Here is a 20,025-nt window from a genome sequence, read left to right as displayed (position 1 = left end):
CTAGAAAGCAAAGTGTTCAAAATAAGAAATGATGGCATCTCTCAGAGGCTTGGTATCCTTGTGGTTTAAGTGCAAAGAATTCCAGAATAAAATACAACATTATACAACAAAGCAAACACTGCAGAAGGCCTCAATATTACTAAATACTCATATTCATTGCTTAGGTAGAAATAAGCTGATTTTACAAGAAATGGTTATCCCAAGGCAAAAAGAATTTCCCCCCACCATAAACCTTTCAAATAGGCATGCAAATGACGCATTACTCATGAAGAAAGTCAAATATCCCTCGCCATCTTTTTTGGTTCAATGTCATGTTACTTATTAATGTCTAGTGTCCTACAAAAGGTGAGGTGATGCATACAAGGCATTTACGTTAGTCCCTCTTTCCTTAAATTAGATGACATTTAATTGAAGAATCAGCATGCTTCTCAACTGTGCTACAGCTCTGATGCAAAGGAGAATATTCTTTTCTGAGAAAAATAAGAGATCAGAATAAAAGGGAGGGCTTTATGTAATGGGAGAGAAAGGGTGTGATATAACAGAGTTTTGAGTGATAAGCAGGTGGGCATGAACAGAGAGCCCCTTCTAATTCTTTTGTATCCTAGGCTATGCTCTGGGATACTGGGTAACTGAAATCTTCTCCCAAGAGAGGAAAGGAAAAAAAGGTCCATAAGCAGAAAACAGAACCACTTGAGGAACTTGCTCTTCAACATGCTGTTGTCACACCTACTCCTCTAGAATGCTAAAAACTCATCTAACAACAAATGAAAACCAATTCTTTGGTTCACATTTTCTCCTTAAATGTTCCTCAAGTAACCTAAATCCTTAATGATGAAAGATACTATATTCTCGGAGCAATGCCCACTATAGAATTTATCTCCAAATTTTCAAATATAACAAGTTAGAGGAAATAAATGAGGACAAATGCCACCTAGCTGAAGGAGTCCTTTGAAGTCACTGACTTTGCACAGACAAACTCTGTCAGCTACTTGGGACCAGAAAGTGTCCGGGTCCTATTAATCCTACTATTCCCAATATGTCACACACACAGGTACTAAATAACAGTTTGTTCAGTTAAATTGAAAGTTAAGAACAGTTAGAACCAATCACTTTTTTTGAAGGACATGGTTTCAGAAATCTGCAAAACACATTAACATCTTGATGTTTTAAATTAATGAACACATTGCATTAATATGAAGTCAAACTGACATATTTCATTTAAAAAGTGGAGGGAATTAAAAAATTTTAATTTAAAAAGAGACAAACTCCAAAGCCTCTGATTTAGTATCTTTTTTTAGCCTAAAGTATGGTATCTCAGCCTTTCCTACTTATCAAAGAATAGGCCAAAATATCCTTGAATATTTACATAACAGTTTTCCAATAGCCTCAAAAGACACATAGTCATGTGCGGTTAGAGATTAACGGTGTTCTGCCAAAACCATAAAATCTTTTTATTGTTTTTGGAATTTGCTTTTTAAATTATTCCAGATTTTACACTATAACAGCATGGTGCCATGTTTGAACACTTTTATGCATTTGTGTGGGTAATTTCACTAGAATTAGGGAAATGTACATTAATGAAACAAATCAGAGCTTATTTGGAAGCATCAATTTAAATATAATGCACATGACCTTCGATTTAAAAATTCCACTTCTGTAAAATCATCCTACAGAAACATAAGCATTATTTTTCAGCTTGAAATAGATTATTCATTTTTTTTATTACAGTAACATTGGTTTATAGCATTATATAAATTTCAGGTATACATCATGTATTTTGATTTCTGTGCAGGTGATGTGATGTTCAACATCCATCACCGCACACATGTGCCTAATCACCCCTTTCCCCCGCTCCCTCCGCCCTGCCCCTCTGGTAGCCAACAAACCAATCTCTGTCTCTACGTGTGTGTTTGTTGTTATCTTCTATTTCTGAATGAGATCATATGGTATTTGACCAGAAATATAAGTATTTAAAGATGAATATGAGCTTTACTTAATAGAGAAAAATGAAATGAGTTGTCTAAAAATAAAGGAATTGTTAAGTTATGATGTATTTTCACTGTTGGGACATCATGTGGAAGTTAGAAGAGTAAGGTAAATATATAAATATTCCTTAGGGAAGAAGTCAATGACATGCTGGCAAGTTACAAAAAAAAAATAAAAGAACAAGGGGGCAGTACATGTTAAGTATGCCACATTATTCAGAAGCACACACATATGCGTGTTACTAAACTGCCAACAGCGGTTACTACTGGACTTGGAGGTGTGTAAAATGGGAGCCTAATTTTATCCACTACACTTCTACACTCCTAGACTTAACAAAGGGGACATTACAAACTTTAAAACTACTAGTAGAAAAAAATTAAGTATAGTCAGGAGCCCAAAGTTACAGGAATCATTAAACCACAAATGTCAGGTTCTCCTGCCTTTGGGGCTTCGATTCAAGACATGAGTTCCCATCTCACTGTGATGGGAAACTATTTCTAAGAGATCCCTTCTTTTAACACTGTCCAGATAGCAAGTCAATGGTGAAACCGGATACACTGCAAATGTATTGTAGGCAAGAGAAAGTGCACCAGGCTTCCAGTGGCACAGTGCATTCCATTCCTGACATTCTGATAGTGTAAGAAAGGTAGACAAAGATTGCTCTTATAACCAGAATCCACTACCTGCAAGTGATTGTTTACAGAATCCAGAGAAGGTGACAGATTGGGATTGGGCTAGGTGCCTGATGTGGCACTCAACCATGAACAATTACTCATGCTTCTGAACCTTTTCAAGTCTTCAAAAACATGGCCAGCTGAGGATTATCATGGCTTTCTCCCTATTCTTGTTCCCCAGTAGAATAAAGAATATCTCCAATAGCATTAATCAGTGTTTTAAAAATTCCTAAAAAAATAAACAAATGTAATTAACAGTGGCTACAAACTTCATTGCTGTGATTCCAAAGTTCTTTATCCCTAATGGAAAACTATAGATGGAGAGAGAAGAAAATAACAATGTGGCACAGCAACTGTAGGGATCAGATAGGTTAGTTCCAGGCCACTTATCAAAAACTTCACTTACATATTGGATGTACTCAAAAGATTTAGTCTAAATAAGCTTGAGAAGAAAAAATAAGGCCTGGTATAATTTTTAAAATTTTGAGCAATATTGCTTGTGCCAAAATAAAATCTTATTTTAATAAAGTGAACTGGTTACTTGCTAAAAAGTTTTTTTGCTTTTTTTTTGGATTAGGAAGATTTGCCCTGAGCTAACATACGTTACTAATCCTCTTTTTTTGCTTGAGGAATATTAGCCCTGAGCTAACATCTGTGGCAGTTTTCCTCTACTTTGTAGGTGGGATGCTTCCACAGCATGACTGATGAGTGGAGTAGGTCCGTGCCCGGGATCTGTAAACCCAGGCCACTGAAGGGGAGCATGCCGAACTTTAACCACTCAGGCATGGGGCCAGCCCCTAAATAAAGTTTTTTAAAAATTTTTTGAAAAGAAAATTGAGAACGAGAAGTCATTATATATCCAAGTTAGAATCACAGGCATTCAGACCTGAAAGGACTCCAAAAACTTGACCAATCCCATCATTTTATTAAAGGTTTTGTTTAGATTTAATTTTTCTTTCTTCTCCCCAAAGCCCCCCAGCACATAATTGTATATTGTAGTTGTGGCATATGGGATGCCACCTCCGTATGGCTTGACGAGTGGTGCTAGATCCGCACCCAGGATCTGAACTGATGAAACCTCGGGCTGCTGAAGCAGAGCGCAAGAACTTAACCATTTGAACATGGGGCTGGCCCCCCACTCCCATTATTTTATAAGAGCCAGAAAGGTTAAGTGACTTGTCCCAGTTAGAAGAAGAGATGAAACTAAAACTCAGGTCTCCTAAGTCCACACTGATAACTTTCTCTCCATTATACCCTGCTGCCTCCCAGAAATTGAGCACAACTGAAAAGAATCAGATTAAAAATATATTGAATAATCTCATTCTGGACTTGTTTGTTAAGATTTAGAGGGGAAAGAATACAAGCCCTGTAAAATTTAAAACAACAATTTGCATTTATTGTGGCTTGACATATGAATTCATGCTACTTAAAAATATAATTATTCTCGTTACGTATTTTCCTATTTTATAATTCATTCACATGATACTGCCATCCTATTACAGTGATTACTGTGCTACTCACTAATGGCCCTAAGATAGGAAAAGGAAAAAAGGAAAGTTGTATACATAGGTAACCTAAAAGATCATGCTGTCAATACTACATGGTTAAAAAATAAACTTATTTCAGTTTGTCTTGAAAGAACTTTCTTGGTCACAGATACGACCAGAGGCTGTTGCCTGCCATGCTAACCTTCAATGTGGCCGACAATATTCTTTTGTGAACTCAGGCACTGGCTATCAAAGGAGTCTTTTGTTTCTGTCCCTCATTTCCACTTCCATCAGAGCCTTACCTAGGATAGTATGCTGTGTAGTTCATGAAGAGCTGAGTACCCGCTGGGTAGTACGCTGTGGAGGGCTGCAGTGCTCGTGGATTCAAAAGCACAGAGGGCTGATAAATGGCAGCTTCGGTAGGAATAACTGCTGCAGGAGCTGGAAATGTGTAGGAAGGAGGAGACAGGCCTAAATAAGCAAAGAGAGAGACTTTGAGACACATTTGTAACAGCTGACACATGTGCTGGCACTAAAGCTGTAAGGTCACCATTCCATATGCACATTTTGAAGAAAGAAATCAGTTCCTTATATCATCCCAAGCAACCTCCTTTTGATTAGATATCACTTAGAAGTAATCTCATCTCTCACACTCCATCAACCTAAAGAAACGTTTTTACTCTGAAATTTGGAAAAGCCAACATCGAGTAGACTTTCAAGCCTTCTCAACCATTTCATGACATGTGATTTTTTCCCCGAATCTTGAGTGCCAGGTACCATAAACTAACCCTTTGAGGAAAGAAACATGGGACTGACATTTAGTGTAACTTTAAACCAAAAGCTGGGTTCTCTTTTTTTTGTTGTTGAGAGCCATGCTGCTATTCCATCTTGCTATCTACTCCACAGTACAACATAAAATGAAAAAGGCTATAAAATGCTATTTGCCAGTACTATGTATTATACCAAAGCATAGATTGTGCCAAAGTGAACTGACCCAAAAGGATATTAACTCTGCATTATTTTCACCTAAAGGCAATCCAGAAGATGGGCTTTGAAGCTAATCTACATCTTCACACGTGTTAAAAAAAAAAAAAAATCTAACCTGAAAAATAACCCAAATTAATATATGTATAAGTCTTCCTGAGAGTCAACTGATAAAAACTCAACTCAGGTTGAAAAGAAAATAGAAAAGATGAAATTCCTTTGTCTTCTGGCTACTCAACTTCTTCCAGGCCCAATAACACAGTTAAGTCAGACCAGTTGCTGGTCACCAGCTTTAACATGTGGGATGAACACAACTATCCAGGCCATCTGTACCCAACAGAGGAGATAACTGAGAGGTTGCCCGAATTTGGGGTCCCTGACTTTAATTTTCACACCTAGAACTACCTAACATATTTTGCAAATACCAGAGGACCAAAGGATAACTTTTCACATGAAAATCTCTATTGTCTTTTGCTCTTCTTATGAGTTTCTATGTCAATGGAATTGAGTACGAACACCAAAGACCAACATATTGATCTTATATTCAACATTTGGGTCCTTCATATTCACCAAAAACTGTGCTACATGTTAGATACCAAATGTAGATGAATTTTTAAATTATGATCCCTGGCCTTAAAGAGTCCACAAAACGGCAAATGATAATTCAAGTCTCCCAAGTCACTTAGAAAATTATAAAGCCTGTGCTTATATCCTGCTTTCAAAACTATCAAACAATTGATTATCCGACAGTCCTTCACACCAATAAGACACGTATATAGTAAGTGTCAATCTGTCCTGCCTCAAAACAAAGAAGCAGAAATTTTTGATAACTAAACAGATTGGGCTGCTCAGATTTGAGTATTCCTCAAACGAAAGGACAGCTATTCCAGTATTCCTAGAAGAGAATCAGACTTACATATTCATAGATTAGAAAAATGGAGTTGACCTTAAAATTTTAACTTTTTCAAAAAGTTAAAAAATAAACAAATTAAAGTTTAAAACTTCAAAACAATGAGACTTTAACAGAATTTCTTTCCCAAATTTAATAAACCCCTCAGTGGGGAATAACCAATTACTTTTAACTGCTTTAGTCCTTCAGATTAGATCAAAATCCCGCAATTTCTGTAAATCTTTTGGTTGCTGTATAAATAGGCAATCACCTAAAATGAGTTGGCAGGAAAGAAAGTTCAGTAGAACAGGCATAATATTAGCATGTATAAATTGGAATTCTGATTTTTTTTTTTAAAATGAGTAATCTCTTCCACTGAAATAAAAAGCAGCCAAATTTTAGTTAAAATTTTTGGAAAGTATTAAAGGATATAGAAATTTATTTTTATGTTTTGAAAAATGCATTTTAAATTTTTTCTATTATTTTAGGACTTGTGAGAAGAAAGGGGAAGAAACTGAAGTCTTATGAAGAAAGTCTGTAATGACCAGTTTTCCCCTAGGAAGAGAGAGAAGAAAAAGGATATCCCAGCAGAAGAATTTGGGTTACACATGATAGAGAAATTCCCCTATCTCAATGTGCTCGATAGATTTTCATTAAAGGAAACTGTAGAAGTCACTGACATTATCAGTGTTTTATGGTCAGAATGCATATGACTAAGATTACTTTAGGATATTCACTTAAGCCTAATCATAAATTTGCAAAACATGACAGTCATTAGTGATCAACTCTTACATATTCACCAACAGCAAGCAGCAGATAAATGGACTATTAGCATTTAGAAATTCCAAGGAATAAAAAGGATTAAGCCCCACTGAATGTTCTATGAATAATACTTTATCAAATAGGTACATTGGTATAGATTCCTCTTTACTAGAAAGTGATGTCCTAACACTCCCCATTTTCTGGAAATCGAGTACATAATCCAGTTCACTTTCTCAGTTATCTTTGGACTGTATTCCAGTTGCTACAGTCTTTAAACACACAAAACATGCCTCCTAACAAGGTATGTCTTATTCAAAAGTGAAAACTGCATCAAAAAGATTCAAGTTTTAAACATCAGATCCCCAAATATTCCTTAATCACTAACCAGAACTTGGTCTCCAAACTAAAGGGCTTATTCCTCTCAAACAGGATTCCAGATGGCTTGCACCCAGGTGCCAATGAGCAAGAGCATGGCTTGAAATTAAGCACTGATCCTGTGGTCCAGTGGAAACTTTGGCTAACTTATTTACGCATTTGTATTTTTTACTAACTTGCTCATTCCAGATATTCTGGAGAGCAAGAGAAGTGCTCCCCAGGTTATCCTTCCCAAAAATACTTAATGCTCAAAAAATTGAAAAATGTAAAATGGGCATCAAATCACCCTTCTAAAAAGTTAAATGTGCTACAGAAAGGAAAAAAAAAAAAGATCCAGCCATATTTATTTTACCTTTAAATGCGTATTAAAATATCTACATAGCCAGGTTGCCTCCCAGAGTCAGTGCTTATCTTGAGTACACTAAGCTTCAGAAATCAAGTGCTTATCACTGGAAAAGCAAGAATATAATTTGAAAGGAGGTATTTGTAGCATCTCTAATTATGGGTGTCCACAACCAAGGTCTTAAATGATTACCAGATACTACCGATTTCAGATGGGAAAGCCTTACGTAACCGTAACCACCTTGCCTGCCTCAGAAAGAACCAGGGGCACAGAAAGTTATGAAAGCAGCTTAAGCACCTACCAGCATATAGCGTAGAATAGCGCCAAGACCCAAGAAAAACTTACATGGTAACTTACATGGCGGTGGGGATAAGCCATTTCGATTTAAAGTGCCCCCCATTAACACAAAGTTCATCTCCTCAGCTGAACACTGAAAGACTTCAACATATCTGTCCTTCATGGTTTTTTTATGACACTTCTGTGCAGCCATAAATGCTCTGTCGGCAGACTTCATCTGGATAAAGGCATCTCCTGATGGGCGGCCCTGAGCGTGTGGGGGAAGAATAGAAACAAAAGGAGACTGTCTCCTTCAACAAGGAAATGGTTGCTTACAAAACATGCAAAGTGACAATCACCCACAGTATAGACATTTTAGCCACAAAATCTGGGTGACAGTATGATCTACTGATATCTGACTTGCATTTCATCACCTAATCACCAGAATGGCCCACAAAACTTTGAAGAAGCAGTTTTGAGAGCTCATAGCTGAAAGTGATCCTTTTTGGTTTCTATTAATTAGTATCAGATTTATGGAATTTTGAAAGGGTCTCCTTGTGACTGTGGTTTCAAAGTATAGATTGTATATTGGGTTTTTCCTTTCTGAAAAATCTGATTAAATCTTATTTGACTGAGAAAAGCTAGTAACAGAACCAGTATTAGAGCTTTATGTATCCTCCTGCATGAAACTGAACAAACCAGTGTTCTCTTTTGGCTCTCACTTCTGTCTCTCACTGGTCTGCAACATCCCTTTCTCCATTCCCTAAAGCCTAAGTTGGACATGGCTTGGGCATAGGGAAGGGGGATAAGGAATTGGGAGCTGCAAAGCACAGCAAAGGCTGGTGAGAGCTATATCACCAGCTTTGCTTGAAAGCCCTTCTCTCATCTCTTCCCTTGCACTGCCACCTTAAACGTTGGTCAAACAGGTGTTTATAGACATTTCCTCTGTTACTAATAGCTCACTAAAAAAACCCTATTTAAAACCAAGCTGATAGATTTCTGTTCCACAGAACCAGAATGGCTTAAATTTATTTAACATGGACATTTTATAAGGGAGAAAAAGACACAACCAGCTTATAAGACTCCTTTCTTATTTTATGGGTTTAAGTCTCTAGGGGATCGTTTTGTGCAAATTATTACCATGCAAGTTACCATAAGAGTTAACATACAAGGGAAATTAGGGATACCAGGGAAACCCAGTCCAAGATGGAAACCTAACATCTTCGAGGCAGCTAAGAGCTCATCCATTATCAAAGAGGCATTCCTCCCAAGTGCAATCACAATAGGTCAACAGGTCACATGGGTCAATGAGAGGCAAATCTGTCTACTGTTGTTAATCAAAGAGTAATAATAGCCCCTAGGTTATTAGAAATGGTGACTCAAAGAGAAACCAAACAATTCCCTGATGATGCTGAATTGTGGGGAGTTTTATTTGAAAGGACTCCCACCAGTAAAGCATGCTGAGAGAGTACCTAGTCAGATAAAAGTTGCATAGCTTATTATTAACTTAAGAGTTAGAACGAGCATGTGCTGGTGTGGAAAACCAAGCAGGGGCTCAGGATGTTTTCTGATTCCTTGTCCCCAGTGGCATGTACTTTGTATTTCCAATACAAACCTAATTCAACCCATAATGTTCAGAAAACATCTTATTTTCAAAACTTAATACAACTTTGCTTTTAATAAAGAGTTCTAAAATTTTAGTTAGTACTACTTGGTTTACCGATTTTTAGAACTCTATCCTGCTTGTGATAGCACAAAATACTGGCAAATTGTCCAGCAACTAATATGAATTTTATTTAACCAAAATCAAGAGACATCAAGCCAGGAACTACTTTTGTTTGTTTTTTTGAGGAACATTAGCCCTGAGCTAACATCCATGCCCATCTTCCTCTACTTTATATGTGGGACGCCTACCACAAGATGGCTTGCCAAGCGGTGCCATGTCCACACCCGGGATCCAAACCTGCGAGCCCCGGGCCACCAAAGCAGAACATGCGCACTTAACCACAGTGCCACCAGGCTGGCCCCAGGAACTACTTTTAATATGCTTTGAATATATACTTACATACCATAATAATTTGGTTAGATAGAGGCTTCCCAACAATAATTCATTAATACATTTGAATGCCTGTTATGATCACATAGTGTTCCAGGTAGTGCAGATACAAGTCCTTATTGAGTTTGTACTCTACTGAATGTAATTTGATGCCTAACATATACATTTGAAATAAGGCATTTCTAAACAGTCTATGGATACAAAACCCTCTGGAACACAGACACGCTCATTGATTTATATATTGTCGATGATTGCTTTTACACTACAACAGCCGACTTACAGAGTTCAGTAGTTGCAACAGTAAAACGTTGTATTAGACTGATAATGTATTTGTCTCCTACCTGGTGCTATTGATAATTTGATGGATATATGTGATGACAGAATCAGAGCTGAATTTGAATACCATACCAATGATAGCATTCTTTGTGGAGTTCATCCTAAAGACCTATTGCATTTATAGCTAAAGCTTTCCTTTAAGACTTAGTATACTACTGCTGAACATTTGTACTTTTTTATTGGAAGAGTTTTTGAGAAGAATAAGCAAATCAGTTTTCCAATAAGCAACTTTCTTACCTGGTGATTCAATACCATATGAACCCCGTGAGTTCGAATGTCTGTGGAAAACTCCCCCAGAAAGTCCAGGATATCCTCAATTGTGGCCGCGTAGGGAAGACCTCGAAGGCGTATACAGTCTCTAACATTTGTAGGAGGCACAAATTGCTGAGGTAGTACTGGAATAATGGGAGGGGTTGGAAGTGGAATGAGAGGGGCCGAGGAGAATCGATTCAGCACCTGTACTCAAAGCAAAACAGAAGTGATTTAGAGCCTTGCTCCTCCAATGCTGTCTGCAGATCAGCACTGGCATCACTGGGGAGCCTGTTAGAAATGCATGATCTCAGCTCCACCCCAGACCTAGTTCATATGAATCTGCATTTTAACAGGATCCCCAGGTGATTCATAGGCATATTAAAGTTTAGAAGCACTCATAGAGAAAGGGACTCATGCTTTTCACCTTGGAAAGCATCATACCCACTTTTGTCAAATGCATGCTGAGGCATACACCACACACAACACAGTGTGCTTAGATTAAAGATTTGTCTACTAGACAAATGCATCACTATCTGCCTTGGGACAAATATCCTTCAAGTCTGTCACCTTCATAAAAATCTGGACATATTGTTAAAATGTAGACTTTTGTAGCAATCTATTCGATTTCATTTCACTAAGTACAGTGTTTCCCTTAATATCATCTTCACATTCCTCCTCCAAATCCAAAGAAAGAGAATGACCTAGTAAGGAACCACAGGTCAAACAATGACTCTGGATTATATTAAAATATAATGCCACATGTATAATGATATATAAAGCTCAAGACAGAACGGCTGAATGTAAAAGAGAAAAAAATTATTTAGTTACCATGAAAATAATTACTTAGTTTCCGCGTGAATTTGAGAAAGTTGTAAGACAGAGGATCTCGACTATCTTTTAAATTCATGGAGTTCAGCCATCTTGAGAATGGATGAGAGGTCAGATACATTTTGGAGAAAGGATTACTCCCAGGCAAAACTCGTATTACAAGGTTCTTGTCGACTTTTGTCTCAGTTTAGGACATGCCTCCTAGTTCATACTACTAGGAGGTCCTTGTGCAAATACCATGGAGAGCATCCCTAGGTATTTTGAACAACTTACCACGGTAGCCTTCATCATCCCATGAACTGAAAATACACAAGAATTGAATCCCTCCCAAAAATTTACCCTAATTTCCTCACTCACACCCTCTCCGGTTGCTATCTAAATAAAAGGTGATGAAAATCAAAGAAGACAACACAGCCAAAGAAATTTCATGACAAAGAGGCAAGGCCTTTAAAAATTGTACAGACTGTCCAGACACAGCACAAACATTAGAGGATGAACATGAATAGAAACGTGATTATAGACAAACTTGGGAGAGGAAATGGCCAAGAACCTTATAGTACCTGCCAAATAGGAGGTGAGCAAGTTACAGTTCCATAGTTACTGATCAAAACGATTGTTAATAATGACAAGAAGACAGTGCATAGCCTATGACCATTTCAACATTTGTTAAGTAAGTCAGTAGGGATGGGGGCTGAAGAGGAAGCTCATCAATCCCCAAAACCACCTTTTGGTAAAGCCATAAAGAGGCAGCATTTGCTTGTACCCAAACCTACCAATATACAGTAGCCAAGCCCTGAGGTGGTCCATTCTAGGCCATGATTTCCATAAAAACTGTTCTTCCGATTAAAGATAGAAAGTCTCATTTTTTCCCCCTCTAGTTTGGGACAGATGTATATAACGTTTAAAGCCTCAAGCATGTTTAGCATATTTTAGATACAGAATTTATGATACTTATTTTCAACAAGGTACAGAATTATTTAACTGCAAATATATTCAGAATCTAGGGTTCAAGAGCATTGATACAACAGAATGCATAACTAACTTAAAGTTCACCGATATTTATTCTAGATATAAAAATCATTTTGGGGGCCGGCCCCATGGCTGAGTGGTTAAGTTAGTGTGCTCTGCTGCGGCATCCTGGGGTTGCACCGGTTCAGATCCTAGGCGCAGATGTGGCACTGCTCATCAAGCCATACTGAGGTGGCGTCCCACATAGCACAACCATAAGGACCTACAACTAGAATATACAACTATGTACTCTGGGGCTTTGGGGAGAAGAAGAAGAAGAAAAAAAAGAAGAAGAAGATTGGCAACAGATGTTAGCTCAGGTGCCAATCTTTGAAAGAAAAAAATAATTTTGGTAACCTAGAAGGCAAAAGGTTCTTTTCAACTTTGGGCAATTATTTTAAATATTAATATAAAATGGGGTTTGCAGAAGCTAGGCAAAATCATTTTATGAACTCACAGAAATAACAGTAGAGTCAGTATCCTAGTGCTTGTAAAAAAAAAAAAAAAAAAAGACCAAAGGAATCATAAAAGTGACTCTGTTCTACCATGGGATCCAAGCAGAGTAAGTTGGAAGAGCCATGTGAAGCAGTCTACATGGTCTCACTCAGTTAAAAGGAAACACGAACTAACCCTTGAAGAAGAATGTTCAGCCAGTAACTCAAGAAGAACAGTCAAAAGGCTTGAGACCCTAAAAACAGTTTTATGCCTGGATCTTAGCACATTCTGGGGAACTAATTTTCCCATTGTGCCTCAAAAACAACTCTGAGTTCTGAAAGGTAGTAACAGGACGAAAGGGTACTTCACATTTTCACCAGCAATATGGAACTGATCAATCATTTTGGGAAATAAATTTAGCAAGACATTAAAAATCTTAAAAGCTCACACCCCTCTATCCAGCGCTAAAGAAATCAATCAGAAACAGACTTTATAAGCAAGTTTATCAAGAATTTTTTTTTCTTTTTGCTGATGATGACTTGCCCTGCAGTTAACATCTGTTGCCAGTCTTCCTTTTTGCTTAAGGAAGATTCACCCTAAGCTAACATCTGTGCTAATCCTCCTCTGTTTTTGTATGTGGATTGCTGCCACAGCATGGCCGCCGATGAATGGTGTAGCTCTGTGCCCTGGAACCAAACCCAGGCCGCCGAAGCAGAGCACATGGAACTCACCCACTAGGCAACAGGGCCAGCCCAAGAAATTTCTCATACGGGAGGACAAAAACTCCACATGTACAGTGGAATTTGTAAATAAATTATGTACTCTGTGAGACCTAATATTAACTTAAAGATGAATTTTTAGACATGGGTAATCATTCAAGATATGTAGTTTTCAAACAGAATATAAAAGTATATCTATAGCAGTATTCCAGTTATATAAAAACACATAATATTTTTTCTGTGTGTATACAAGATAATAATGGCTATCTTTTGGTTAAGAATGAGATTTTTTTCATGCATTTACACTTTTTGTATCTTCCAAGTTTTATTTTAATGCAGTGAATAATGTAGGATTGTTCTCGGAAATAAAGAAAGGAAATTCACGCAAAGCCATCAACATTCTTTTAAAAACCAACCTGCTGAACTTCAGCTGCTGTGCTCCTGAAGAGTTCAATGTATCTTTTACCCAACAAGTCCTTATGCTTCCTCAATGCATTCTGTGCATATTCCTCACAGGCAAAAAGGACAAAAGCATCCCCTGTTGGTCTACCGTCTGGGTAGGTAACAAAGAGGATGCCTTCCTTCCCCCCAGTGATGGGGCAATGCTGTCCAAAGAAGGCCACCACTTCATCAGCTGTGGCTGTGAAAGGGAGCCCCCGCATGCGGACAATGACTTGATTTTCTTTGGAGAGAAATTGGGCTACTTCATTGGATGTACCTATGGAATACAAACATCAGGAAAGCATGGGGAGAAATGGTTAAGATATCAACTTTACCAAATTTAAAATGGTAAAATTCTTGGCAACATCTTGAGTTCATAATTAAAACCCACACTCCCACTGAATTCATAACATCCCAGGAATCAGAATTCTCTCCCTATAAATTAGAAACTTTCCCCCTACCACTGTCATAAAACACCTCTCTTGATTTAGAAAGGTGGTCAGATAATTAAAGCATGGTTCAACCACTGTATGCCTCTTACGGAGAGGCAGTAAGTAATCACAGTGGGTAAGGGCACAGGTCCTGGAGCTAGAACGCCTAGGTCCAATCTTGGCTACTAGAGTATGATCTTAGTCAAGTTTAACCTCTGTGTCTTAGTTTCCTCATCTGTAAAATGGGGGTAAAATTACCTACCTCATAAATTATGATAATTAAATAAGTTATTACATATAAAGCACTTTGCTGATTTTTGTTATTATATTCCTGATTTACTTTTTATTGAGAAATAAAAGTTCAAACATACCCAAGCAAAGAGAAGAGTATAATGAATATACTTGGCAGCCAGTTTCAACATTTATCAACATTCTGCCGAACAGAAAGCATTTTGTACAGTACTGCCATGTAGCAAATACTCATATGCACATCCTTAAAACTCATACACTGTAACATTTTCCTTTAAGAGTAAACTGTTATCATACTGCCCACATACCATGAAATCCCAGGCATTAATGTGAGTTATTAGTTAACTTTGCCATCTGCAGTTTACAATGTTACATACCATGGAACCTCAGAACCATAGCAACTCCAAATATACTTTATCCCCAACCAATATCAAACATTGCTTTGGAACTTTGGAAACACTATGAAACTTGAAGCTCTGAATTTGGAGGCCTTCATTTATCTAAAGAAATAAGTACCAGAATAGAAATATACCAGCAAATTTTGCAAAGAGGATGCTTTTATATAAGTTCTACAGTCAGAGAGATTTTCACCAGGGTTATATAATGCAGGGATACAAACGTCCTCCGTATTTAAACGCATTTAAATTCTCTGGATTTAAGTATATTTTGGCAATAGGTGTCAAAAGCCTCTTAAAAGGTCCACACAGATTCTTTGATTCAGCTGTCTTAGAGATTTATCCTAACGAGTGGCGTATACAGAGATACAAAATTATTCACTGCAACATACTTAGAGTGAAGAGATGGAAAGAAGCGCTAAATGCCCAACAGGGATGTTTAAGAAAAATGTACGGTACATGTAACATTGTATAGCAATTAACACTTGTAATACAGTGTTGAAAACTGAGTAATATAGGAAGATATTCATAATAAACTAAAAGGAGAAAGGAAGTTACAAAGCAGTATGAACAAAGCAATAGAAACTTAAAAGTAGTTACCTGTATAGAAAGAAATCTGTCGGAAAGACCAGTTAATATTTTTTATGCACCTGTTACTTTCAGGTTTTAAAGTTACAAATCACTCAAGAATTGGACAAAGACTATATCTGTTCCCTTTCTTTCTGACCATATTACTGCAAACACTACATATCCAAAAATATCAGAAGCCAGAAAACTACCATGTTCCTGGCCACTGATGAGTTAAGGAAGTTTAAGAGAAAAACTAGAAGCACATATGCAACAACTCTAGGTATTCTGGTGTGGCTGTTTCAAAGTAGTTTTCAGACTATTTAATTTCTTACAAGAACTACTCTTTCCCTTTGTGCACAACTTTATATGACCCTTTCACCTCTGTATAGTACTATTTTTAATGGCTATTTAACTACAGTTGATTGACTCAAGCCTTAGGGCAAGTGTTATATATTACACTCACTGATACTATTGGACATTTCTGCCTTCTATTTAAAAAAAAAAAAAATCAATTCCTACATTTCATTGAGAAATAAAAACCATTCATGATCCTATTTATTTAAGATTCTTCTTATAGCCACATTATATAAAAGGTACTCACCACCAGCAATTTTAAGAAAATCTTCACCTGTTGCTTTGTAAACCTAAGAAAAGAAAAAGAAATTAAATACAGTTTCTGAGTCTTCTAATGTTAACACTCATTCAAGACATCAAGGGTCTCAGGTTGTGAGGACGCACCTCAATGTACCGGGTCCCCATGTGATGTTTGTGCCTCTGTAGTGCTAGGTCTCTGTGCTCCTCACTTACAAACCTAACCAGAGCTTCTCCATTCCTTCGACCCTGGGCATTGAGACAAAGTGCTGCACCACCCCTTTGAAAAGAATAGAACAGATAGGATAGACATAGGGAAAAAAAAATACAGTGAGCAAAACATAATAGGAAACCCATCCTCCCTTTGGGATTATTAAGTAAAATAAGATTAAAGAAAACCAACTTGGCAATATTGAGTCCTTTGAAGAATCTTGCGATATCTTGATCCGAAGACTGCCATGGTAAACCTCGTGCCCGAACTACAGTGTTGTCATCAATAAGTTCCATCTTGCTGCTGTGGATCAAGCAAAACTTCAGGTTGCCTGATTAACACTAGTGAGTCTGACCCCCCTAATAAGACAATTTGCCTATTTACACATGAGGTATTATTTATTTGGAGTTCAGACAGACTTGTAATACTGCCTGATTTACCTCACAACCTCAAAAATTATCTGGTCACAGTTCAAAGAATTCTTTAGGCAGTTTACTATAGAAAGGTGACTGCCCATGCAGGTCCAGCACAGCTGGCTCACCCAGCAAACCATCTATTTCCATCAAGTTGCTGCCTGCTTGCCACAAATGCTAAAGGATCCAGGATCAATTCATAGGAAGCAAAGTCTCCCAATACCCTGATGGCCTGTAAGTTCCTAGAACCAAGAATGATAGGTTTAAATTCACTCTCAGAGGTAGCCAGTACACAAGTAGGGTTTAAATCCAGTTTGACAGCAAAATTTAAGATCCGTATAAAGCTGGCAATTAACCCACATCAGGAATGTGAGCACGTGGTCAGAAGTCTGCCATTAAATTATCTCCCCTATTAAACAGGGGAGCAAACATGAGAGCCTTCAGAGAGTGTTTATGGAAATGCTTGGGAGTCCCCACACCTTAATGAGTCATTTGCAAATCATCTATTATATATCTTAACTACATTAGATGTTTTATTCCTCCCATATTCATATTTCCAGTACTCCTAGGACATTTTCCTAATGACTCACTTTCTCCACAACTAAATAGGCTTCAAAGTCTCTCTATGAGCGAAGATGTCAGATGATTCTATTCACTTTAGGCACCAGGCAATCTCATGCAATTCACTACAGTGAATCACAAACTGAAACAGGTCTCCCTGTGATCACAAACAGAGATACCACCATTTCATACTCCTCCTCAGTTATTTCCTTTGCTTTAAAGTCAATGCTGATAGAACATACTTAAAATTATCTCAGTAAAAATCTTGTGAACTCTTTTAAAACCTATGATTTTTCCTTTGGAAGTTTTCCAGTGAGAGGATGGACAGTTCAGAGAGGCTAAAATAAGAATCACCGATGCGAACACATAATGTACCTAGGGCCACAATGACCAAGGATGCAAATATTTCATTAAATGTTAATCCCAACATCCAAGCTTACTTTAAAATATACTCTTCTTTTATAAATTAACCCAATATTAAAAAATGGATGCCAAAAGGTTTAGTAACGTTACTAAAACATAAGGGGAGTTAAATATCACAATATGAATAAAAACAAATCTAAGGGCTCAGATGGAATAGTAGTTGAGTGCTTACCAAGTGCCACTTTCAAATTTGTAATTTACTCTCTCAGGATCTGAAAACTTGTGGTCTAAAAATGAGAACATATAGGTCATCATTTTAGCTTTTAGAGAGACAAAGCTGTGGTAGGAAATTCAAAAGTATAGGTGAGGGGAAGAGGGTAGGATCAAATTCTATGTCTGTGTTTTTGCAAGAGCAATACTTACTATAAGGCTCTGAAATCATTGCTAAAATTATATTCCCCATATCTTCAACTTGAGAGGCTCCATACCGGGAAACTGAGCTATTCTTCTCAAAATGTAAACCTGGGAGATTAAGTTAAGGAAACATTTTGGGGAGGTAAAATAAGATTGCTTCTAAGGCAAAATTACAATCACATGGAGCAAGAAAGATGACAAGTAAAATGCATCTAGATCGGCAATTGTTTGAAATCTCAGAATGGCTGCTTCCCGTCAGTCGGGAATTCACCCACACCTCCTAAGTCTCCAATTGCCCTCTTGGGTAAAATGGCCAATCAACCCTATCCTGAAGTACTACCAGTAATCAAATTTCTGTTTACAGAGTAGTAGGAAATGCATGAATACTGAGCACTTTTTCTGGTTTCAAACCATGAAGTATACAACAAAGTTAACAAAATCCTTCTGTCTATCTTCCCAGCACACAAAAGGCAATGACCATGATGACTAAAGATATGGTTACATCAGTCAAGACCATGAGGTATTAAATGGTTACTTTTAGCCTAATAAACATTTAAGATGCCTCAGATTACTGACGACACTATTTCTATGATGTCATTTTTACTCAGAACTTTCCTTCTAGGTTTTTGGAGCCCCACAGTATAACCATCTTGGATGGCAGCAAATGCTTGACCTTTATGAGTAAATTTGTAGAAAGAATTCAAGCAGTCAGAGCCAACATTGGCTGCTGTAGCTCTTGATCAAGTGAGTACACTGTTTGGGTAAGCCACGAAACGGGGCTTTTAAGAAATGCATGGCTCAAATTGGGTTTGAGTGTGAAACCAAAAGAGATTTTCATCAAGTTTTACAAATTTGCAAACTCTCTAAGCTTGTATCTTTGTCAAAATAGTTACTTTAGGAAGCTAATAGTCATTGAAATGCTTAATTTCTTTATGTTTATGTTTCAGTGCTATAGTCATACTTTGTATTATGTATAAATTTGCATGAATTTTGTGATGTAGTACAATGCATATAACAGATAGTACTATAGGACTCTATTTTTTCTTGAGTTTAAAATGAAAACAGCCATCTAAGTGGTGGTTATTAGAATGTTTGCCTTATTTTATAGTTTTATCACTGGTATTTTATAAAGGTAAAATATGAAGACAGATATTAAGAAAAAGTCCTTGCGTTCTATTTAACTGCAAACTCAGAGGATACAATGTTAAAACAATTCAAAGAGCTCCCTCTCACCAAGAATTAAAGCCAGTCATCTGAAGAGTTAATTCAAAGAGTAATATCCTTTTCCATTGTCAATTCAAAATCCCTTTGTTTCATCTCCTAGCTTCCTCCTTCCTTTCTCCAGTAAAGAGACATTGCTTTGCTTTCCCACTGCACTAGGCAAATTAATTTTTGTGTTTTCCCTCAACTAGCTACATTCCTCTGTAGTTCAATATACTATGTGTAGAAATGCAGCCATATGTTCCTTGGCAAATTACTTAACCCTACTAAACTTTAGCTTATCTGTAAAGCCAAAGCTGTGATAACCTTTACTTCCCTGGGCTTTCTTGTGAAGATTAAATGAGGTAAAACAAGCCCAGGCCACAAAGCAGGCATTTAACAAGTGATGTCCTCTCCCTTCCTCCTAGAGCCCTCAGGTGACCAACTTTCATAACCCTCAATAATCACACTTGGAGGGTCACATTTATGACTCAAACATCTGAACTCACCAGATGCCTATTTGTATACTCATAGGAGAATCATAGAGCTAAAACGGTAAGTAATTTTATCTCCACAATCCCACTCTACCTCATCTAGTGATGAAATAAATGTGTGCCTATTGAGGGATAAGAAAATCAATCCCAGAGATGTTCAAGCAACAGAGCAATGACCACCAATTGCGGTCATTAAAATGAAGACAACTGTGCTAAATTTTCGGGGGGGGGGGGGTGCGGGCAGTGCTTTCAGGATCCTTACAGAACTAAGATTAGCTGTGA

The 20,025-nt window shown here is 37.4% G+C and overlaps 1 protein-coding gene across 13 annotated transcripts in view; it reads right to left on the bottom strand.

Annotated features, from left to right (window-relative positions):
• ESRP1 (epithelial splicing regulatory protein 1) overlaps positions 1-20,025 on the bottom strand; it is a 55,181-nt gene that overhangs the window by 20,511 nt on the left and 14,645 nt on the right. For 4 of the 13 annotated variants that reach the window (XM_014841665.3, XM_014841672.3, XM_070481351.1 and 1 more), the window contains exons 5-13: positions 18,059-18,157; positions 17,868-17,922; positions 16,491-16,601; positions 16,235-16,367; positions 16,098-16,140; positions 13,827-14,128; positions 10,406-10,624; positions 7,858-8,044; positions 4,450-4,618 (exon numbers count right to left, since the gene is read on the bottom strand). In XM_014841665.3, the coding sequence (XP_014697151.2) occupies positions 4,450-4,618; positions 7,858-8,044; positions 10,406-10,624; positions 13,827-14,128; positions 16,098-16,140; positions 16,235-16,367; positions 16,491-16,601; positions 17,868-17,922; positions 18,059-18,157 (1,318 nt within the window). Of the gene's footprint in view, positions 1-4,449; positions 4,619-7,845; positions 8,045-10,405; positions 10,625-13,826; positions 14,129-16,097; positions 16,141-16,234; positions 16,368-16,490; positions 16,602-17,867; positions 17,923-18,058; positions 18,158-20,025 lie in introns of all 13 variants that reach the window. The other 9 variants (XM_014841671.3, XM_014841664.3, XM_014841669.3 and 6 more) reach the window with 3 other exon arrangements.

This window comes from Equus asinus, chromosome 12, assembly GCF_041296235.1.
Source record: "Equus asinus isolate D_3611 breed Donkey chromosome 12, EquAss-T2T_v2, whole genome shotgun sequence".
Lineage (NCBI taxonomy): Eukaryota > Metazoa > Chordata > Mammalia > Perissodactyla > Equidae > Equus > Equus asinus.
Note: the sequence above shows the minus strand (reverse complement) of the source record. Positions and strands in the feature narration are given on the sequence as shown.